This window comes from Rhyacophila brunnea, unplaced genomic scaffold, assembly GCF_057557595.1.
Source record: "Rhyacophila brunnea isolate RB1 unplaced genomic scaffold, BYU_Rbru_1.0 scaffold_6, whole genome shotgun sequence".
In the NCBI taxonomy this organism is placed as follows: Eukaryota; Metazoa; Arthropoda; class Insecta; order Trichoptera; family Rhyacophilidae; genus Rhyacophila; species Rhyacophila brunnea.
The window spans coordinates 31239803-31265024 of record NW_028233276.1 but is presented as its reverse complement, the minus strand read 5'-3'; the positions used below and the strand labels follow the sequence as shown (position 1 = coordinate 31265024).

Genomic DNA, 25222 nt, shown 5'->3' with positions numbered 1-25222 from the left:
AAATTATTAGTGCCAGAGTCGAATTTGCCTTTTCATGTCAGCGGTCCAAAAATATTAAAAATTTATTAAATAAAAGTAACCTATATAAATTATAATAGGTACTCTTCCGTTTGTTCATAAAAAAAACAGTTATAATCAAAATGTAATAAATTTAACATTGAAAAAATTATTGATATTAAAGGAAGTGTACATGATCGATTTTGACCAATGGTGTTTGTAATTTATGGCAATCTATAAGAAGATTTTCCCTTCAGCAATTAATTTTAAATTTTCAGGCCTCGGATGCTATCAATAAGTGAGCCCGGGTTCCCTATGGTTATGCCCTATGGTAAAAGATTCCTCGTGTTTCTATAACGTGAAATCTGATAATATATTAAAAAATAGCCAATTCCTGGTATATGCTTATAATATGTTGTTGTTTAATATTTCAAATTTTGATAAGTACTAATAGAAAAAAAATATGGTATCACATAGTTAGTGGATCTATGTGAGTTTTGCTTATTGCGTTGAACTTAATATTACTAGTTGCACCACTGGCTTGGTTCGAAAACTACATTGTGGAGTGCAATCTACTCATCAAGAGAATAAAGTATCAGTAAGTTTAAAAAATACTACATTATAAAAAAAACTAAAACCTTGTTATTGGGTATCTTGTTCCAGTTGACGGTTTTCATTTTAGTTTTGGGCACAGGGGTCTCCTGTTGAGGCAGAAGTCGAAGCTGATCTATTTGGTTTTCGGTAGCCGGTGAAGGTGCGGAGACTCCTCGAGATGGTGGCGGAGGAGGAAGAGCTCCGGGTGCCGGAGGAGGGGGAGGAGGTGGACCGAAGGATGGAGGAGGTGGTGGCGGGGGCAGGGGTGCATTTGATGGCGGAGGGGGAGGGGGTGAGAGGGCACGGCCGGCTTGCAGGGAAGATTTTCTTCCTGGACTAGTGGAATCGCCTCGCTGCTGCTGACAGTGGATACAGCCCGGTTTGCCCTATGGATAGGTAAATACGCATTTTTCTTTAGTTGACAGTTTTCTTTGGGTAGGTAAGAGATTATCTTCAGTATAATATTAAAATTAACTGATAATTCACAGATGTCCATAAGATACGAATTGTTCAGTATGCCGTAGATAGAGCCCAGTGGTATAACGGGAGAAATCCAGATAGGCTGATGGGTCCCAAGTAATTTTGTAATAAAATAAATAGAAAAAGGATCGTTTGCATTCCAAATATGATACCAGTGGGCAGTGATATTATGACGTAATTATTTTAGCGTATTCGATCCTAATGGGCCCTTCATAGAGTGGATGTTATATTAACAGCTGATGTTGTTTTTACGAGAAATGGATGTTAGCCACTTCCTCAACCTTGCCCGATCCGGGATTCAAATCTGGGACATTCATTCATTTTTATGTTAATACTTAGTTATACAAAGTCCAATGTTATATAATATGTAGGTATAATTTTTTCCTCCACAGTTTTTCAGTGGCTACCAATCCGCCCCTGGCGTTGGATAACCAATAGATGTACCAAGTGAAATGGTAGATACTTCTCACGGAACCGTTCAACTTCATCAGCAGAATCTCGTCATTTTTCATGGCATCAGTAACAGAGTAAAAAATAAGAGTTCAAAATTTAGAATGGGCGACCTGTAAACATTGTGTAAACCAGGGATTCCCAATCGTTTTATAATAGCATATACCACATAATATTCTAAAATGTCGTTCGGCATTGCGACACACATGCATAAGTAGTATTAAAAAAAATTACGAAAATATAAATAAAATGTATTCATAAAAAACAGTGTGAAAATTATTTGATATCAAAAATTTGTCGTGACACAGCAGGTGAAAGTGGCTGATTTGCGATAGAAATGTGGATACCTAAATTGTCCGAATAACTCATTACCTGGGAAGCAGGAAGTGTTCTAAGCAGTCTGGCGGCGTCCTCTTCGCTCTCGATGAGCGTAGCGCGGTGGACGAGCGTCTCGGCAGCGCTGAAGGCCAGGGCCCCGAGGGGCTCACTGGGTTCGGCGCGGAGCAAGTGCTGGAGCAGACCGAGGAAGGCGCCCTCTTGAGGGGTGTCAGCAACGCGCCGCAGCACTGCGCAGAACACGTCCAGGTGAGAGTTGAGGTTGAGCCCTCCGGGGGCCGGCCCGCGGGCTTCGTCGCTGTCTCGCTGCTCGCCGAACACGTCCAGTTGGACTCCGAGGTCCGCTCCTGCTCCCGCGCCAGCTGTGCTCTCCGACCCACAACTCTGCCTACAAAATAATATGATATTCTTTCACTTCAACGGTAAATACTTATTTACCTACCTACCTATTAATTTAATAACGAACAGGATCGGTTTCATCCGCTTCAATATCCAACAGACATACTTTATGTAGAGGACGTGTAAGTACCTAACTACCGTTTGGGGCATAAGTACGGTGACCATACCAGGCCGTGACACTAAACTGTAAACTTCGATGATAGTGCTAATGTGCTAGAGTTATTTCTCATACTTGGATTGCAATGTGGTAAACTGATTGTAAATTTATTATAGGCATATATTTGAACGAAATATACAATCGAAAATGTTCATTTATTGCGAATAGGGAGGGCATTGCATTCGAAGATAACCAATGTCTAGCACTACCATCGTAATTCCCAATTCAGTGCCACAGCCTGTATATTATAGTCGGCCTTGGCAGAAACATTGGGTATATGGCGTTTTTGGAAGTTTTAGTTATTTGTCGATTATCCATATAAAATAAACTAAAACGAAATAAAAATCCTCCCAGAATCAGTCGAGAGTTTTTTAGCTCACATGCCAATTTTTGCGTGTGCCCTTTTTCATATCAGAAAAAAGTTTCAATTAAAAAAAATCTCCATGCACCATTCCCACAAAAAAATAGGAAACAATTTTAATTTCCCTTTTACCCCTTTACTTCCCTAAAGTCATTTTCCCCTAAAGAGGCTAATATGTATGTGGCTAAAATGTTTTCTGGGGTTCGGGAAAGGGAAAGTACGATTTTCAAAAATTAGCAATACTAGATTTTTCAGAATAAAGACACTATGTGCAAATAAAGATCTGTCCAATTATATAAAGGCAGATGGTAGTCAACAAGGAACACATGATTAATCTGCTCTGTGGTGGTCAACCAAGTTCTTTGGTACTTAGGTTTAATTTTATATAATTTTATTCAATTATTATAAATTACTAGCTGACCCGGCAAACGTTGTTCTGCCATATAAATTATTTCTAGTTCATATTTTGGTTGTTAAATAAAAAATAACGAATGTATCGTAAGTGTGTGGGGATGGGATCTATGACAGAAAGAGGAATGGAGCGCTGTAGACGATGACCGCCGATAAAAACAAAAAAAACACCAACCATTCATTTTCTCAATTCAAAATGAGTAATGATGTTCATAATGAATGAATTACCTGTGACAGGATCTCGTTGTTTAATGTTTATGCAATATCCGTATTGTCCCTTCCAGAAAATTAGCGGATATTGGAGAGCGTCGTATCAACGGTTTCTTCTTCGAAACACGATTTCTCACGTCGATGTGCGGTCGCCAACCATGATTCCAGCAATGTCGTCGACAACAGGCGCATTGAATCGACGCACATGCTCTCCAGCTGGTGTTTTATCAGGATTGATGACAATAATGTGATTGTCACTTTGGAATTCGTGCATGTGTGCTTTGAAGAATTTCAATAATTCATTGCGCTCATTCAATAGGGCGTCCAGTTCGCCGACGATGCGCCTGGCATTAAGCTAATTGAGGTTAATGTAGCCACAACGTGCATCCACACGATTAATGTCATCACCGCCCATGAAGTAGATTTGTAAAAATTTATGTGGTTCGTTTGGCATTGGCAGCAATGAGCCTACTTTGTGGTATACTTGGCCTTTGATTTTGAACGTAAAATGGAATTATCGACCATTTGCCGCAATATTGTGAACTATTTCTGTTGCTCCGAACGAAGTCATTTGGAAGCATGAATTGAATGTGCGAATGGACTTCAGGAACAGGTTTGAATCTTGAACCGTGCCGATGAGCAAGCCGTTCAATGGTTCTAGTGGTATCTCAATTTCTGGTAGTTGCACTTTTCCTGATGCGCAACACATCCCGGCTGACTCATGTTTGAATTTGAGCGCATGACAATGGGAACATTCTTTGTCCATAGCACCAATCAGCACTTTCGGATGAGCGGAATATTTAATATCTGGCTCCTACTCGAATGCGAGACGAATGAACGAAGCGGATGTAAATGCTCGATGTACTTGTTGGCGTTGTCGGTCATTTGCTCTGCGTGTGTTAACTACGAACCGGCGCGCTTGGCTCCGTTCCAATTGTCGTTGTTGATTTCGTTCAGCTCGTGCCTCTTGTGATTGAGATGCACGCAATTGCGACATGCTCACACGCACGTTTTTGTTATCTTGTTGGATTTGTTCGTCTGTTCTTTTTGCTCTACTATTTCGCATGTTTGTTGCTTCATTCGTTCGATGGCCCAAATGGCCCCCCTTGCGTCTTGCTGGCATTGTGCACTGTAATACACGCACACAAAAATAAATAAATTAAAATAAATCGTACAAAATTTTGCACGCACTGCGTTGTGATATGCCGAATGAAATGTCAAAATTACGCTTCACTTGAATTCTTCTCGGACGTAGCGCCATCTGTCATTCAACAACATAAATAATTTCGTTCTGTTTGAAATACGAACGACGGTTAAATTTGTTCATTCAAAAATAATAAAATCGCGAATAAAAAATGGAAGGGTGGGGATAAGAGAGTCAAAATTTGGGATTATAGGTATTTTTTGATGCCAAATAATAAAAAAAATACAAAAAAAAAATTGTCAAAAAAATAAAAGAATTTTTTTTCTGGATAGAGATACCCTAATCACCTAGCGGTATGAAATATACTTGTTGACCTATTCTCATACCTAACAAATATAGCTAAAAAAAAATCATAAAAATCGGTGAAGCCATTTCGGAGGAGTGCGACCACAAACATCGTGACACGAGATTTTTATATATATAGAGATTATTACACTTTAATTTCGTAGTATTTTTATGTGCACTATAACAATAATATATTGCATGCTAAACCTCTCACTTACCTTAGTTTATTGAGAATTGGTAATATGTTTAATCCTGAAAAGAAAAGAAAAGATCAGTCAGAGGATTAAAATGAAACTGTTGAAAATATAACTATATAATATAATCTCATGCATATATATTATTATATCTACTATAAAAAATCCATTTTAGAAAAAAAATACGACACCCGACGAAACTTAAACCTGTTACCGCTGGATTCCCACCAGTGTGCTTACGGGCGTAACTACTAGTGTGAACAATTATAAGTAAAAGTAACAAATGAAATTTAGACAAGTAACGAGTTGCTGTTTTATTTACTAGGGTATTATTTTTGTTTTATATTAATTGTCAGTTAAAATAATAATTAAAGTCAGGCAACCTTCAATATGTACCTAAACATCAAATTTGTCAAACGCAAGACAGGACGCGCTCGCGCGGTCACTCTTGGAAGCTCCAGGTTAATTCGGATGTTTTTATACGTGCTCAGTAATCTTCGACACGATCGTGCCCAGAAAATAGGATTTTTTCTAGTTCGGTCATGACTCCAGGGAACGACATAAAAGTGACTTCACGATCGGAGGAAATCGTGGTAGACGGTTGATCTGCCAATGTACTTTATGAAGAGATTGTATTTCTGCACCCTACTGTAACTGTAGTGCTACTATTATAAAAATTCTATTCAAACAAACCTATAAATTCATTTCTTATTCGTATTCTGTCGTCTAAATGTGGTGCTGATATGATGAGGCAGTTGACGAAAGCCATGAGCGCTGTCTGGTAATCCAGCTGTGTCGTCTTCTCCAGCTCGGACACGATCACGCTGAACCTGTAGCGCTCACCTTTCAAACTCTGAAATTTTAAACGTAGGTAATAATATTTTTAGTTGAAATGTTAATATTAAAATTTTCAATACACCCATAAGAATCATAAGATCATCAGAGAACTACGGCATAGTAAGGAGAATGAGACATTATAAGTATTATCATGTCCTGGCTAATTATAATCTGTGTATCCCTGATAATTATCTAGATAAATCAAGATCATTCAAAGCGACTAACAACCTGTGACGTCCCTAGGCAAAGTGCTGCCCTTAAGGGCCCACACGCGCCACGTAGGTCAAAATGGATGTTTTATGGTATTTTCAGAGCATTAGCCTGAACATTCCTTAAACGTTGTAGATAATCTATTTATATAATTTTGAAGCCTTATTATCGTTTATATTTATTTTAAACATTTGATGACTGCATAAAGTATTTTTATTACATGAAATAGTATTCTTTTAAACATCTCGATCTAATGTTTTAGAATATAGTCATATTTCAGTACATCCATAGTGGTGTTACGATTTTTTAGATTTATTAATTTTTAAACGGATTTATAAAATTATTAGTAAAATTGATTACTATTTAAATAATAGAAATATTGACGATAAAAAATTATATTTATAATCTCTGATCCCAAATTTGACAAGAATTAGGCATTTTATTATTCAAAAAATGGGCACGATCACCAAATTTGAAGATAATTCTAAAGATACTGATTATAAGCTATGTCTTTGACCATTCAAATGTGATAAAACATCCGACGAATAATGACTGCTTTATAATAATTATTGACCTAAGAATATGGTAGTATTTTTTTGAAATACGCCATTTCTATTGGCATATCCCAGTGGTTAAGCTACAACATACGGTCGTAGCCATAAATTGACAAACTATAACTAAAGTAGGGAGTAAGATCATGTTAACGCGCGTGTTTGAACATGTACCAAACCGAGAAAAAAATCGTTTTTTTAAGATAAATATAAAGGATAATAAGGCTTCAAAATTATATAAATAGATTATCTACAACGTTTAAGGAATGTCCAGGCTTATGCTCTGAAAAAAACATAAAAATCTCCATTTTGACCTACGTGGGGCATGTGGGCCGTTAGGCGAATTTAGAATACCTACCACCCCGTTTCATTTTTAGTTGCCACTCAAAGACATTGAATCTTCTTTTAGCCGGAGGTTTCTGTGATTTTCCTATTTCCCCTTTTCTTTACATTCTTACTGTATTTAGGCTTCGTTTACATTTATGTATATATAGAGAAGATTTTCTCACGCGTCTTTGATACCACCATGAAAATGATATTAGGTATTACGTATTTATACAAGCCATATGTATCTTTTCTTTGTAGTTACATACTACAGTATTAATCAATAATCTTGCAATTTTACTTTAAAAAACTCATGAAGCCTCTGATGTTGCAATGTAGTTTTTGAAATTTTAATTATACCGTCCACTACGTATTGAGTGAATGCACTCATTAAAATTTCTTAATGGCCTATAAATCTTAAATCTTAATATGTATTTATGATGTTAGCAACTGATTTTATTACCATATTATTTTATCTTAACTACCTACTATACGTTTTATAAATTATAGTCTAATAATAATGCGGACGTTGGGTATATTTACCTACTTACTAACTTTTAAAAAAAATAGAAAATATTAAAACACACAATTATAATAAGTGAGTAGTCGATAAATATACGGGCTGTTCCATGGTGGCGATATAAATTATATTGGTAGCCAGAGACAGTCCGCGGCGTGAAATTCAGAAATAAAAAATATACAGACAGGTAGGTACATTCAGAATGAAGAAGGTACCATTATTAATAATTTTGATAAAAATTCATGCAATATTGCAACAAATAATGCTTAAGTAAGTGAAAGCAAAGGGTCAAACATCAGGCCGCCATTTAGATTTTATTTGCAAACGTTACCAACTGAGAATGTTTACTTTACCACTGATACCACTTTAACCATACTAAAATCGCAGTGTAATTTCATTATACATTTTACCTTTATTAATATGTTTCAATACATACCGTTCGTACATATCTTTCTATAACTTTCTAAATGATAAGTCAGATTTCGGGAATTCCCTGGGATTTTCGGGATTTTTCTTCATATTTTCATTTTATTATACTATCGTAATCGTTCTCATACTTTAGGGTCGGTCTACACGTCGTGTACCGTAGGCTGACACAAAAACGCAGTAGCTTAAAGCAGCCTGCGGTAATTGCGGTAGAATTTGGCTGGTCCCGCAGACCAATAGCTAGATAGCGTATTTTTGTGGCAACTTACCCATGTTTTCATTTGTATTGTTTTACTGATGATGTCATAAAGAAAAATATATTACCTGGTAATGAGCGAGGGTGTCAAGAGCCCTGCCGTATCCCGCGGCGCTGTAGACGCATAACGCCGACAGTAGCTCCACCACTTGCCGCTTAACTGGAATACTGGGGCTTGCCAGAGCTGCGGCCAGCTTCCCCATGTACTCCGCATTCTCCACTATATACTCCAGACCCACGCGACTCTCCATCTTCACACCTGGAAATAAGTTATTTCATTATTATTGGTATTTTTTTAATTTTCTTGCATTTATATTGGTTATTGTTAATCATCAGTTTTCCTTATATAAACTAGGAAAAGTGGGGAATGAAGAACATTATAAGCATTTCAAAGTACGTAAAAAATAAACGATTGACTTATCAAATCGATACCTGTACGTTATATTGACATAATAATTTAACTGAAAATAAATAATATAATACGAACACGTATATATTAATAATTTAGTTGCTAGGACCACCCCCTTAGCAACCAATAATAGTCTTTTACTTTTTACGGATTTTTCTGAAATTCCATACAAAACAGAATTAACTAAAAATTAATTCAAAGATGGCTAAAGTATTAAAAGAATGAATTGGCATCGTGTTCTGATATATTCTAAAAGTTTCAAATGTCTAGCTGGTCGGGAAGTTAGTTAAAAATCGATTGCAAGATTTGTACTGGACAAACAACCACCGGACAAATAAGAATACGAGCTAATAAAAACGTTGTAATAAAAATACAAATGACTATGATGAACTAATTATGTAAGTAAAATCTTTTTTGCTGCTTCCACGGACACAGAGTTTTTGCAAAAAATGTACCAATTTTCCAAAATGTCAAAACAAAACTAAGCGTTCCTTCGTTAGAACCTCATGACTGAGGATCGTGACCCGGATAAGTTTTTCTGTATAATAGCTTTTTCAACGGGTTGACCGATCCCACTTGGCATTTGGAAGGCCCGTGTCAGTCAGCGCTCGAAATGGAAAATTTTACGAACCGGAGGGCTCAACATTTTTCCGAAAATATTAACATAGTTATCTAATTTTATAGTACTTTATAAAAAATAAGTGTGTTAGATTTATTGTTGGTATATGACATATTATCTAGCACAGATGGGCAAATCATTTTTTCCACGAGACGGGGCGTTAATTTTGGAGAATTCATGAACCGGAACGGCGCTCCGGTTCATTTAGAGCCCTGGTATCAGTGGAACTCATGAATTCGTGAAACCAACGGAGGGATCCAATGTTTGCTTTAATGTAAACAGCAAACTAAGGATAAGAAGAACATCCGTACGCTGGACTTTCAAATACGACCGACATCAAACCGAATGGGACAATTGGCAGCGGCGCGTTTATCTGACGCAAATGACGCAACCAATTCGCCAGAAAATTAGAAAGGGCGCCTCCGAGCAGTTAAAATCAGGCACATATTGAAATTAAATAAAAAGTTGAGCATTTCTCACAAACTGGGTGTCAAATATCACACAAGGCATAACAATATTTCTGCATTCATTATTTGAAAAATTAAAAATAGATAATTACTGTTATCGTGGACGGGGGGGGGGGGGGGTCTAAATCAGTCAGTGCTTCGGATATCTACGTCACTAAAAGCGCCACTGACGATTGGGGAAGAATCGCGAGAGGAGTAGGAACATCTCGCGAAGACGACGATCCTCATTAATGAAGTCACTTTTCAGGAGATCAATGATGATTCAAAATCATCATTAATAACAAATTTCGTCGCTAAAAAACGATTAGCAAATAAACACTCATCCAAAGTGAAGTCATCACGTCTTGTAGCAACAAAAATTACTACTACCGATTAATCATTTATTTACATTTTTGAGCATAGTGTAGGCGTGTAAAACCCGATGGAAGGGCATTACCGAGAAAAATAACTCATAATAATAAACTTGTTAGGAAACTAAACGTAAGTGTAGGTTGGAGTATCTATCTGTTCTATTAAGACAGAGACGTTTCAAGATGATTTTTGCATGATTAACCAAGATTAGCTTTTGACGAGAAAATGATTGTCTATATAGACTCTATATATTCAAACTGAGATCTGTTCTGTGTTATTCAATTGTTTTCTCTCCCGAATAGAAAAACATAGAAATATATGTTTTAATTAAAGTAATCTAAATATTATGTCTTCCCTTTAGTGGCGGTTAATTCCTAAAATGGCCAGGCAGATCCAATTGTGCGTAACTCAAACGTATAACCGTGCGTGAAATGTCCAAAAAAGACAATATCTATGAACACAACACAACATCTTAATTTTTTTCATTTTTTATCGGGTAACTAGTTTATGGCTGCTTAATTACCCTTTCGTCGCTATAGGATTGGTTTGTCGAATATCCGTTTTGTCGAAATCGACCTTTGAATGCAGAATGATTTTTTATATCTAAATGGACCAGAACCATCCTTTTCTTTAAATTGCTTTGTAATGAAAACAGCATTCATATGCTGTAAAAACAACAATTTAAATACCTTCATGTATTGATTATTATCCTGAACATTTGACATTTGGTCTATTCGATAAACCAATCCTACAGCGACGTTTTGTTGTTGAAAATTCAATGGTATTATGGTAATTGCTTTCGTGTGCAGTATTTCCGCGTTATGCCCAGCATGCACGTTGTCATGCCATGCTGCGCTACGAGTGGATAATCGCCGGTCAAATTCAGTCATGTGATGGTACCCAACGGCCACTAAATGGTCACTGGACAGCCCTAAATTCCACTGGATTATATAGTAATTCCCAACTTTTTTGATTGGCGAAAAAGAGTCCTTTTAACCCTTATCATACCGGACCCGGAAATTTCCGTGATTAATGTTTATTCCTTTTAATACCGGACCCGGAAATTTCCGGTTTTGTTCCTGGCCGTAATTAATTTAATATTTTCAGCTATCTATAGAATTTTTCGAAAAATTTTGTTTTCTGAAAAATACGGAAAATTCCGAATCGGAGATATTGGAGACAGTTGGCGAAAGTTGGAGACAGCTGGCGACAGTTGGGGACAGTTGGAGACAGTTGGCAAGAGTTGGAGACAGTTGAAGTGAGTTGGAGACAGTTGAAGTGAGTTGGAGACAGTTGACGAGAGTTGAAGACAGCTGGAGACAGTTTTAGACAATTGGAGACAGTTGAAGACAGTTGGAAACATTTGGAGATAGTTGGCGAGAGTTGGGGACAGTTGGAGACAGTTGAAGACAGTTGGAGACAGTTGCAGACAGTTGGAGACAGTTGGCGAGAGTTGGGGACAGTCGGAGACAGTTGGCAATAGTTGGAGACAGTTGACGAGAGTTGAAGACAGTTGGAGACAGTTTTAGACAATTGCAGACAGTTGAAGACAGTTGAAAACAGTTGGATACAGTTGGCTAGAGTTGGGGACAGTTGAAGACAGTTGGCGAGAGTTGGAGACATTTGGAGATAGTTGGCGAGAGTTAAAGACAGTTGACGAGAGTTGGGTACAGTCGGAGACAGTTGGCAAGAGTTGGAGACAGTTGACGAGAGTTGGAGACAGTTTTAGACAATTGCAGACAGTTGGAAACATTTGGATACAGTTGGCGAGAGTTGGGACAGTTGAAGACAGTTGGCGAGAGTTGGAGACAGTTGCAGACAGTTGGAGATAGTTGTAGACAGTTGGCGAGAGTTAAAGACAGTTGACGAGAGTTGGAGACAGTTGAAGACAGTTGGAAACATTTGAAGACAGTTGGCGAGAGTTGGGGACAGTTGGAGACAGTTGACGAGAGTTGGAGACAGTTGAAGATAGTTGGAAACAGTTTTGGACAGTTGGAGACATTTGAAGACAGTTGAAAATATTTGGATACAGTTGGCGAGAGTTGGGGACAGTTGGAGACAGGTGACAAAAGTTGGAGAGAGTTGAAGACAGTTGGAGACAGTTGAAGACAGTTTTAGTCATTTGGAGACATTTGGCGAGAGTTGAAGACAGTTGGCGACAGTTGGAGATAGATGCAGACAGTTGGAGACAGTTGGCGAGAGTTGGAGACAATTGGAGACAGTTCGGATACTCCGAATCCCGAATTAAATGAATTCACCGGCAATAATAGATTGTCTGGAATAATATCCAGACATACTCTGAAGGTCATTCCACAGATTGCAAAAAAACAGTATCCATCGCGAGTCTGCCAAGTATGTGCTGCGCATAAGAGGCGAGGAGAGACCAGATACCTTTGTCAAGAATGCAATGTGCGTCTTCACAAAGGATCATGCTGGCAAAAATACCACACAATAAATAAATATTGATTGCATTGTCAAAAAATCTGAGTTTTATTCCAATGTCTCCATAAATATATCTTTTGTAAGCATTTTAGTACAACACTATGTAATGAAAGATTTTTCTGAAATCATGCCGGTGTGGGAGGGTTTTCTATTTATTTTTTGCCGGTATTGAAAAGGTTAAGAGACCCTTGAGTCATTTCGGAAAATCTTGAGGAAACCCTGCCTGGTACCTACACATTAAGGTGTATTTATAAAAGAGATGTATACATCAGTAGGTAGGCAGCATATACTATAGATAGGCAGTGATAAACCTAGGAAACGCACTGCATTGAACAGACTCAAAATACCGTGCCTAACTATTTTTGTGTCCAGTTTTATGTAAATTTGTTTCTTTATTAGTACATTTATTATTATTTTTGAGTGACTATCTCAAGCGGGTATGTGCAAAGAATATATTTAAAAATTGAATATTTAAATTTACAATAACCGTGTCTATTCATTTATGATCTATTAAAAAACTGTACGTCAAACATTTTTTAATCTGGCAACCAAAAAGGTTTAGTTATCTTTTTACGGAAGTTTTTGCGAATTCTCGCGAAGCCCCTGGCATATCTCTCGTGGCCGTAGGGTTGGGAATCACTGGTCGAATTGATTAACTTCAGCGGAAATATATGGTTGCGAAAAAGTAAGGACCGAGGGTGGTGAAAGGAATTAGGAAAGGCCTACATCGCTTGAACCAAGCTGATGATGTATTAATAAATACACCGTTAACCAATTTTTTTACTAGGTAAGTAGTATTGTACATATTATGCCTATTACCTTACCTATTGCCTATACCTATTATTGTACCGTTGATAAATGATTTCAAATTTCATATTTTTGTAAGCAGGGATCTCTGTTTATTGTTGTGAATTACATTTTCCGAGTGAAGTGCAGGATTTTCAAGCCTCATTAGGATTAAAGATTCATCATAATTGTTAACACGTGGAAAACGTTCTGTCACACTAACTGCAAAAAGAAATCTCAAATTTTCAGCATATCTATAATACGCAAGTATGTATATAATATACTTGATTTACTATTAATTTCCGTTCACCGATAATCGAATTGACCGCCTTAATTTTATTTGAATGAAGAACATTAATAAAACGTTACAAAACAATAATAATTTATTGTGTATTTACTTATTGATTAAGTAGGTACTTTGTTTTACCACAAATAAACGACGTTATATATTATAATACGCATCTGAATGTTTCAATAGAATTTTGAATGCTTTCTTCATGTAGGTACTTAACTGTAGAAAAACATATCATAATTATTTGTTTTATATACTTATACATTTACTTTTCCTGACTATGTTAAAATGTTACATAAGACCCCTTACATAATTTTCTTGTTAAAAAAAAGTAATTTAATTTTGTCAATATGATGAAAGTAAAAGTGTGAAATGAAATAAAAACATGCATTATTGACATCAATGGAATAAGGGCATACACTATTCTATGTATGCATGATTTAATTCTAGTTCAGCCAATTGAATGAGTTACATCAGTGGATAATTAATTGTTTCATCCATTCCTCAATAATGTAACATTCATAAATTAAATAAAGTTATGGTAAAAAATCCTGGATTTAAAATAGAGAGATTGAATAATTAAGTAGGCAACTTTATTTTATATTTTACTATTTTTTCATTACCACCATAGAGAAACCGCCTCTAAATGCGTAGTTTTCTTTTAGTTAGTAGAAATAATTGACGCGAGGTTTTTTTCCATGTTTTTCAGCGTTCAGTATACGGAGCGAAAATAGTAATGTCTTTATTTTTATTATTTATTATTACTTACCTATACTATATTTTTTGATATTTGGGCTATCTTGTTCTTTCTCCTTTTTCTTTGACGTTTCCGACTCGCTTTTTTAAAACAGCAAACGTTGCTTAGAGTAAAAATGATTTTATGGCTAATCCAAACCAAGAAAACAGATATGCTAGAACAATTATTGAACATAGTACAAACACTGTTTACAAACATTTAAAAATGTTCTAATATAAAAATATCAATTTTTTATACGTCGCGGACAGAAACATTATAGGGGTACTGATGTTTTTGATTTGAACTAGGCATAATTTGTCTAATATAATATGTTGAAATACAACGGACTCTGACAATATTAATAATATGACATATGAAAACCCCGTGGTTTCCGGCTCTTTTAGCATAATTCATTTCGGGTGTTCTATATTTTTTTAAATGTTCTGATAACCGTGAAAGTCTTAAGCAAGAGCCAGTCTGATTTTTCCGAAAATTAGATGAGGAATTATCACATCTTTGAGTTTATTCAGAACAGAACCCCGGAGACGCGCACACAATAGGGGGTCAGTGGTTTTGGGTCCGGACCCCTCCCCCCAGGAACGGAGTAATACCTACAAATTATTTTGGTGAAAGGAATGTTATTTCCTCTTCCTCTTCGCCAGGACATTATGATTGAGAATCGTTACATCTGTTGTACACTAATTAATTGACCATTCGATATAATTAGCATGTTATTTAAATGCGGTAATTAAATAGTAATTAAATGCTCCGCAGTCAACAAGTTAATAGAGTTAATAGGTAATGAAAATGACGATTATTTTAAAACTACTTATTTTTTTAACATTTTATTTAAGTACCTACATATAATATGTATTAAAACTTTTTACCCGTAGCGGAGTCGGAGTAAGTATTAGGTCCCGGAGCGGAGCAACTAAAAAAAGGGTCTGCTCCAACGCTCTGGATATATTTTCGAAATGGACCCCCCAAATTATTTTACTGTGTGCGAACCTGAAAACCCGTAAAATTTTCAAACCAAAGCGTAGGTACATTAGAATGAACAAATAATAAATTTAGTTTTCCCGAAACTGTATTTTTATTTTAAATACACTGACACACGTATTATTGTAAAATCACTTTTCATTGATTGCACTTCGCCGTTTATATTTTAGCAATACTTTTACCGGTTGTGAATCATTAGAATTAAAATCATTAGTAGATACGTACTAAACCGGTGCCGTGAGATGTTTGAAACTAATCTAAAAATAAACATCGAGATCGACGTAAAGCCTAAAAAGGCAATAAAATACAAATGTGGTTTGGTAGGTATCCATTTAGTAGTCAATACATTGTACCTGTCACTACACACGCCACATTTTACTGTCAGCACTACTTGCTAGCATACGGAGGGGTAATTGAACAATATGAGAATTTTAGTAACATAATCGTTTTTCTACTGGATGCGTGCATATCCAGACCGTTAAACCAGTCAAAAGTGTCGACCGGTCAAGGTGGTTTCCCATGCAACATCTTCCAGCTTGCGCTGGTCGAATGGCATACATATATTTTGTCGATATCCCGGAATTTAAACATTTTAAATCACGGGTTTCTATCTCAGGAAATCGAACATGGTTCCAGGAACAGTAAAATATATTGAATACTTAATAACATTATAATTAATCCAGCAAAAAATAATTATTATTGAAAAAGCTCATACGACACGACCGCCGCGGCGCGCGGCGTGGCGTCGTCATTTCGTGCGTCACTCATTTTTCCGTAAACGGAAAATGTTGGTCTGTTGTCAGTCGTGATTCGTAAAGCGATGCACTTTTAGCTGACAACTGACACTGACAGACACGCTCAAGTGTCCCTTGTGGACGAGTTGATAGACAAAAATGCGGAAATAATCTATTATCTACCTACCTGTATAATAATATTAATTACTGTTTAGTCATCCAGCCACTCTTGGGTAAATATGTACATACAATCGATTTTTACCATGAGGTCATTGAAATCTTAAATGAAAATGTACAGTAGATACAATCTATTATGTATGTATAGATTGATATCTAAGATTAAAAAAACTGGCCTTCGATGTTGTAGGTACGTAAGTACCTAAATAACTGTCTGTATTTAGGTTATCAATGCCACAGTAGGGACCGATTAAACATATTTTGCGTTCCTTAATAAGTTTAGTAGGAACTGCTGGTAAGGTAGGTAAGTATGTATTTACGGAATTATAATTATATTTTTCTTGCCTTTTTATCGGAAAAATCTTTCATAAGATTTTTTATAGATTCACCAACTGACTTGTAATCATAGTAGATACGTACGTCTTTCCTTTTTGAAACCGTTATGTGAGAAATTCGGAAGCTACTTCCGATTCCATGTTCAGTGGCAGCCAATAATGGTTAGCTCTACTTTCAAAAAGTTGCAGTAAAAAAGTGCCGCTTTTAAACAGGATTTAATTGCCGCAATTCTGTTGATTTAAATATAAATGTATTACTATATTTCATTATTTCTTGTCAGATATCTTAAACGGACAAATTTAATCATGACCCTCCCATCTTGAAACGGGCCCTAAGGCCAGGATCTTTGGCGCCCCCCCCCCCCTTCCTATCGCTAGGAGGGTTAAAAGCAGTGTGATGCTCTACAGAAGCATTTTCCAATGGTGTTCTACGTAAAATTAAGGGTATTCACCGTAATTTTTAGCGATTTTTTGTATTTTTGAATAAATCCACTTGAATTATGAAGTTTTCTAATATCGACACACAATAATCAAAATTTGCATCATACAACCACGCCACGGGCGACTTTTTACCATTAGACAAAATTTGTGATGTGTGTTTATCTCACTTGTTAGGTCGACCCGCCACGACGGGTCCACCAGACCACGGGCCCCCAGGCTAGAGCCCTGTCAGCTCCCCCCTTGTGGGGGCCATGAATGTAATAATAAAAACGTTAAACTTGTACCATTTAGATAGTGATTAATGTTTAGAAAAGACATACATTGCTAGTTCCGCCTGCGAAAGAACTTCACTCCACAAAACCTACCTCAAAATTTGTACCTATTTTCTTGTCTTCCTTTATTTGCCAAGCAACACTGCCACTTATCAGTATATGACTTGACTACCCCTACGGAATGTGACTGACAAGTTTCACACATTTTCTCGAGATTTGCTCTTTTCAATTGGCTAAACACCGCTATTTACACAAATTAGAAAATAATTAGAATATTTTCTGTCAGCTATGTAACCACATTTAAGTATTTATCACTGACGTTTATTCCTGGTGCTTGATAGCAAGACGTGTCAACTTTCTTGGACGTTAGGACCACTTTTCTTCGCATAGGTAAAAATACTGATTTTTAACGAATCTATCATGATGCAGATCAGAATAATATTATTAGTTTTACGAATTAATGATATTAAATATCATGCCGTACATTTGTTTGAAAACGGTGCCTATACTCGTAGTTTACAATATATTGCATTAAAATTTAAAATCATATTTCCTTTTTTAAATTTTGGGTTATTTTCTTGTACAGCGCGAAGCCCGATGTGGCGAAACTGTTCCAACCGCCCTAAGACCGGACCTGAGTACATATTTATTATGTCGTGCAAGATGTAACTAAGGTCAGAATAATATAATTTATAAAACAAGTTTTGTGGTTGGTAAACACGAGTTGTATTCATCAATGATTTAATTTAGGGTTATGTAATAGTAATATTATTATTGTGAATACATGTGTCTTGGTTACGAATTCCAGGTCTGATCAATTATATTTTCAATGAGTGTTTGGACCCAAATCATGGACGTAATAGGTTAAGAAAGTATCCAACATTGATTTCTCGGAAAAATAATTTATTAAGAAACCTCTTCGTGAGGCGGCCAAGATCCACATCGAATTGAGGACCCAGTGAAAAAAAATATAATAATTCAAATCAAATCAAATTTATTTATTTTACATATTATGAACATAACAAATTACAAAGTCAAAGCGTTCACGACATGACATAAAATAAGTGTTTACAATTTTTAAAATAAAAATACAGAGAAATGTGACTTAATAATACAATAAGTAATAAAATAAGAAATAAAATAATAAAAGAAATAAAATAAAGCAACAGAAATAAAAGTAGATGGAAGCACACAGACTGTACTATCGATAGACCATATCTTAAAAACTTACTAAACAAGGTCCACCTAAATTCAACTCACGTAAGTGGAATATATCAATATCCGAAGCGATTTCATTAAACATGGTTATTGCCCTCCCAGATAATATCAGTAAAATACTTTATACCGGTAGCTTTCAAAATGTGCGCCGTAGCCGCAATATAATTCCTAGACAATTTTAATTCAATGGCTGATTCGTGAGTTTCGATGTCATTGACGTCGTGTCCGGAAATGTGTACGTATGCAGTTCGTCGTATCACACTTCACCGCGAAATGTTGTATCGAAAATATAATTACGGTCGTATATTAAAGACCGTCCAACCTCTTTGGGTCGTATAGTACTGAGGTAAAATTAATGTCTAAATAAAACACGGTTCTTGTCGGTTTATAGGAAGCCAGCGTGAACAATTGAAAATAGCCGATATACTGGATTATTTGTTAGGCTAGTGTAGGCCTCCGAATCCTCGGCTAGCTCCGGGCCTGGAGTGGAGGTACATACAATTTCTTGGAGAGCAGGTAGGCACTTATTATAGTTATTGAAACACAAAGTTACTATGGCATATTATCACTCCCCTCCATTTTGGTATGAGAATTTCTCAACTGTCACTTTGTGTTTTGTTTTCTTTTTTATCGTCTGTATTTGGGATGAAGGTGGATAATTGACACACCAAAATTGTGATGGAAAACGGCGAGTTTATTTACGTTAATGTACTATATGGTTACATTTTTTAATAATTTTATTCTACGGAGGGCGAAATGTACGCGTTCGTGATTTTGCTGCTTGTCGCGATCTCCGCGCCATCTTGTGATTTTTTCCAACGAGAGCCGTTGGCGAAAGAAGGCGACGTTGCAAATCGTCAACGGTTAAAATTATGGCATTGTTGCCAGCAGATATTCAACATTATTTATTTTCGTAATCAGCGCTTTATTATTTGCTGGCTTCGATACCGATTCGGGCGTCTCCAGATACACAAAGACATCCCCAAATGGGGACCATACGGGGGTGTCACAATATGCTAATTTATTAGGACCATAACCACAATCAAGTCACAATATTTATTAAATGTCTAATTTAATTAATTAAAGAAAAGTCAGAAAAACACTTATTATTATAACTTAAGATTTAATATCTTATTATTATCACTACGCTAACACCAGCGAAATTGCGCGAGCACGGGACCTTGTTAAGAAAGGTCGAGGACCGGGTCCAATGAACAAAAGATAAAAATGCGCGAAAAAACGGCTAAGTCAATGGATGGCACTTCGCCCGCGATCTGTCAGAGTGACAGTAGGTATTGAGGTATGGGTATCGACCAGTAGGTATTTGTACCTTGGCGAGTACCTCCTCACAAGTCTCGGCGACTTGTATGTAAAAATGCTGATAAAATCACGCCGCTGACCTTCGCAGGTTCAGGGTCGTAAATGCGAGCGAAGACTGATATAGAATTTAATAATTGGGGGTTTATATGCAAATCTGCCCGATTTCATCCCTTAGCTCAACGTTTTGAGGGTGACAAAATTAATTAACGGTTTCCTTACGAGACTGGCGGAAATTGTACAATGACTAATTACCCGCGAAATCTACGCAAGGACCGACTAAGTAAAAGTATAGGCGCAAGGCGGCGCTCGCCGATGGGCGACGTCGCTCGCGCGTCACTTACGTACTTCGAGCACTTGCTAGTACTGAGAGTGCGCAATTGCTGTAGCAGTACCGCATTGTTTCTGGGCCAGCCCCACGAAAAACGCACCTACGAAGGCGCGCGCGGCATCGACGGATTTGTGGTTGAATTGCCTATCGATACAGCACACCCCCTCCGCGGTGGCGCTCCTCATGGCTGAGGGAGGGGCGTTCGCGCGGCGGCCGGCTTTACGGGCTCTAGCGGCGCGAAGGTACCTCTCACTCAGAAACAAGAGTACTGCAAAGTTAGCCTGGATGATAGGGCGTCATATGCCAGTGGTTAAATTGGCATATTTGTGGCACCAGGCCTACGACAGCGCATACCAATCCTTCGGCCAACTACCGTTGGGGGGTCCAACTTTGAGGCGCCCCGACGGCCTGAATACCTACTTGACGTTAGTCTAAGAACATGAACTCGGTAGATTGTTAATCTGACTACAAAATGAATGCTTAATATTAAATAATATCAAGCGGGGAAGTTACTTTATTTGAATATATAAATGTACTGGTCGCGCAATCTTTCTCACATTAACAACTAATATAGCTCGGCGTCGCCACAGGCACATACTTACGACTAGTTGACGGATGTTATTCCGTCAACCAAACATATAGGCAGTAATAATTGCTTAGTACATACTCATACCTCGCCGATCAAAGATTTCCCGCACTTTATTCCAGTACGTGGTCTCCTTGATCGACCAAAATCATTGATCCGATTCTCCCGTCGCGCGTGAGCGTGATGCCGTCATACACGCGAGCGAGAGGGGCTCTGTCACTGCAAAGCGGGCAAAATCGTATCGCGAAATCGATTTCTATACATACGACAGAGACGCCGTCGTATGTCAGAGCAGGAAAGCTGCCAGAATACCGATTCGGAAACGCCGCGCGCGGAATAGCCGCGGATATTAAAAATCGAATTTAATATGAAAATTAATTACATTCGCAGACTGGCACTCACCGCGAACAGTCACTTCAAGCTCCGATACGTTACTACAGTTACTACTGAGATTATATTATATACTCTGATAGTAATAATCAACTCGATATAAATAATTCGATACGAATTACGTTACAATAATTCGAACAAATTCGATACGAATACCGCCACCTATCTTGAACGTCACAACGTCGCCAGCTTGCTCCGCCACCTCCGCCGATTGATTTTAATACGAAGCCGCCACCTTCGTTGAAATAATTCCGCCACCTCCGCCGACCCAGCCCGCCACCTTTGGATGCCAACGCCATTACGATCGCCCATCCAGAGGACATTGATGCGAGTTCCGCCACCTTTCTCGAACGCCATAACGCCGCCATCTTGCTCCGCCTCCACTACCGATTGATTTCAATAAGAAGCTATCACCTTAGTTGAAATAATCCCGCCACCTTCGCCACTTTTGGACGCTGTATCGCCGTTGTCATCGCCGATCTGGAGGACATCTGGTGAATATCTGCCGCCATTGATGGTCTTTTTCAAGATAATTATCGACAGCCGACCGAACTAGAACTTCTCTGAAGCCTTCATAACGACGAATAGAGCAGACACATTCAGATATTGTTACCGATATTGCGCTGTAGTTCGATAAGCGGGTCAAGATGAGCAAGATCCCCTCGCTTACCGGGTTACTGAACCCGGACTCACATGCGCCGATTGATGACAACTTTAAATCCGACCTGACGCAAATCCATGGGCTGAAGAGGAAGCTGAGAGCGGCAGATTTTGCCTACATCTACGGCTTTCTCTGCATCGCTTATGGGGTCCCGCCTCACGAGTCACTGCCAGATCTCCAAAAACAAAAGGATAAGCCAGAGAAAAAAAAGAAACCAAAATCAAACATGCAGAGAGTCTTGGAGGAAATTGAGGCCATCAAACTAGTCACCTCTGATCACGCCGACACGGAGGACGACGCTGACTATGAGGACCTAGACATAGATGACTCAGACTACTTCAACGACGAATCACAGACCACGGATGCTGACAAACCCGCTCAGGCCCCTGCTGAGGCTACCGCCAAAGCCCCGGCCTCAGGCGGCCCTTCAACATCCGCCGCCAAAACCACGACCAGCTCCGAAAAGATGGACACCACTCCTGCGGTGCCATCAATTCCCAGCACTAGTAAAGACATACCAAAAACATACGCAGCTGCAGCCAAATCAGATGCAGCCGCAGCCAAGACCAAGAGGAGTGAGGACGAAGAATACTATAAAAGACTAAAAGCCGTCAACGATCGCTTCGATCGAGAAGAAGACGAAGAAAAAGAAAGAAGAAAGATCAGGAGAGCTAGCAAACGCCTAGCTACCGAAAGCCCCGATCTCAAAATTGCAAAAAAACCAGCAAAACAGACACCGAAAAATCCAGACATGCCAAGCCTCAAAACGGCAGAACCAACAAACGATAAAAAAACAAACAGATCGAAAAAAACTCCGCCTATCATCCTACACGATAAAAAAGTATTTAGGAATACAATGACCAAGCTGAAAGACGCCGGTGTCACTATTTCTAATGCAAAAAATATCAAGGTAGGAATCCTACTCACCCTGCCAGATTCAGACTCCTACAGGCTAGCAGTACGGATCCTGGACGCAGACAAGACTGAGTACCATTCATATAACCTCCATGAGGAAAAACCGCTAAAGATAGTGATCAGAGGTATCCCTGAAGAGACGACTGCCGAAGAAATTCGCAGTGAACTCATTACACTGGGATACCCGATCAAGAACGCCTTCAGGATGACCCAAGGGAGCCAGAAGAAACAGATCCCGCTGATTCTCCTCGACGTCGAGAAGAGCGGCGACGCCAAGAATATCTTCAAGCTCACCTCCATCTTCGGATTATCCATCCAGGTGGAGCCGCTGCGCAGAAGAACGGCGGATGGACAGTGTCATCGCTGCCAGGGCTTTGCCCACTCCGCCTCCTGCTGCCACGCAACTCCAATGTGCGTCCGATGTGCCGGCGAACACCTCACCTCGGACTGCAAGAAGAAAAATACGACCGATCCCGCCAAATGCGCCAACTGTGGTGGCCCACACCCGGCCAACTACAGAGGTTGCCCAAGGCACCCCAAACACGCCAGATATGCGTTCACAAACGCCGACAAGCAATTTCAACAACAGCCCAGACAACGCGAAGAACCGCAAAACACATTCAGACCAGCTTGGATGAATACCACCACCAGAAACTCGGAGCCAGACCAAATCAATGAAGCGCTGATGGCGCTCAAGAACGCCATCGATATCGCCAACGAACTCATGAGAAGACTAACCAGCAAAAGGACCTAGATCCAGACCAAGATAGAGAGAAACGAACGAGCGCCGACAAGAGTGAAGAAAGAAGAAAGAAGAAAAAGAAACACTATTTTAATTCAAACCAACAAGCCATGATGCAGATATTACAGAAAAACCCGCAAGGGAGGAGACTTCCATCACACGCCATCATACAGATGAAAGGGATATGGGGCTTGCCCCGGTGCCCTACACGCCAAACATACCACAACAACAACAAAATTAATTACGCGGGATCGTGATTATAATCGGATCGATGATTGCCCTACGTGTTGCTATGCTTTGTGATTGCACATATGTACAAATGGAAGCTTTCGCAACAGGCCTATGAGCATATGTTAACAATTATTGTGCCGTGTACGCGCGACGCGTAGCGACATCGAACTATATACCTTAACATTACATACATCTTAACTACCTTAATTATTATATACCATTAACGCCCATCTATAGTCCCCCTTTATTACTTTGTTATCCTTTGCATTACATATTTTTACATTTACCTATTATATTACAATTTATATTACATATTTATCTTACAACCAAATCATATTTTATATCTAATTTTAATTTTAATTACCCCCTTATCTAGACGTATATTTAATTAACATTTTAATCTTATAACCCTTTACCTTATACCTATACGGCTTAACCATCCACAGTTCACTCTGGGAAGTCGTGGGACCTGTCAGAGCAAACTTCGGGACTTACACATATGAAATATTTTGTTCAGCTTTGCCAAGGGTCGTCATCATTCCATCGGTGGCACATTGACTACCAGGGTCAGACCGAGCGGCTGGGGAGCACTACTCCTTATGGGAGCGCCCCCCACAGGGGCAGAAAAACCTGTCGGTGACACTAGGTTAGGTTTTCTTTCTGGAATTCATGAATTTTGTCGAAATCGGCTATGAAAATTGAATTAATGTTCATATTGAATCTAATTGGAGACCGTATAGGGCGTGTAGTATACGGTCATCTTTTTCCGATAGAAAGCGCATGGCGAATGTGCTACGATGGAATGTTTTACGTACAATTTACATGTAGCCCATTGACGTACGTATTTACATGGACGAAATGAGCGAAAAATAAAATGACAACACATTTAAAAATTTAGTCTGTCCTAATGGTTAATATTTCAGAATCATGACATACAGTTTTTATTTTTCGTAATGAACAGATAAATACAGCTGATGAAAGTGACCGTACCTGCATTGTAATAAGGGCCAATTACCAAAGTGCGTTAATTGGAATACGTCAATTTTATTGTTAGACAAAATAATATTTTTTTAAAGATTACAGATTACAAATTTTGTCAGATGTCCATAATCTTTTTTCTGGATCTTGCAAATTCTGATAAAAGGCATATTTCCTAATAAATTTAATCCGTATACACTATAAGTCGTCTGCGCCCGCGGTGCAATTTTTAGGAGCTCTTTACATTTTAAAATATACTTACATTATAATGCTTTAGTCAGTGTCGGTCAAAAAATATATCTCTGTGCTCACGGGAATGTAAAATTTTCGTGCTGTGCCCTCCGTGGGATAAAAGGTTGTCGACCCCTAAATGTAATGCTTCGTAATTTTGGATGGTTTTTAAAATGTCGACTCATGGCTTGGCTTTGTCAAATATTTATCAATTTAGAGCCCCGACCACCTGCATAGCATTGTTATTATTTATTATTATGAGTCCGTGCAATTATTTTCCTCACGTATCATACCTCCTGACTCATGTAATGAATCCTCATTCACCAAGTCGTGGATGACCAGTTAACTTAACTGTTAAGC

At 38.3% G+C, this 25222-nt stretch overlaps 1 protein-coding gene across 4 annotated transcripts in view; it reads right to left on the bottom strand.

Moving 5' to 3' along the window:
- Positions 1-25222, bottom strand: part of form3 (FH2 domain-containing protein formin 3) — a 103808-nt gene that overhangs the window by 17249 nt on the left and 61337 nt on the right. For all 4 annotated transcript variants that reach the window (XR_015071834.1, XM_085957169.1, XM_085957168.1 and 1 more), the window contains exons 3-7: positions 8271-8461; positions 5772-5931; positions 5103-5136; positions 1894-2245; positions 636-977 (exon numbers count right to left, since the gene is read on the bottom strand). Coding sequence is in view for 3 of the 4 variants with exons in the window: in XM_085957169.1 (XP_085813295.1) it covers positions 636-977; positions 1894-2245; positions 5103-5136; positions 5772-5931; positions 8271-8453 (1071 nt within the window). In the remaining variant the exon portion in view is untranslated. The remainder of the gene's footprint in view (positions 1-635; positions 978-1893; positions 2246-5102; positions 5137-5771; positions 5932-8270; positions 8462-25222) is intronic.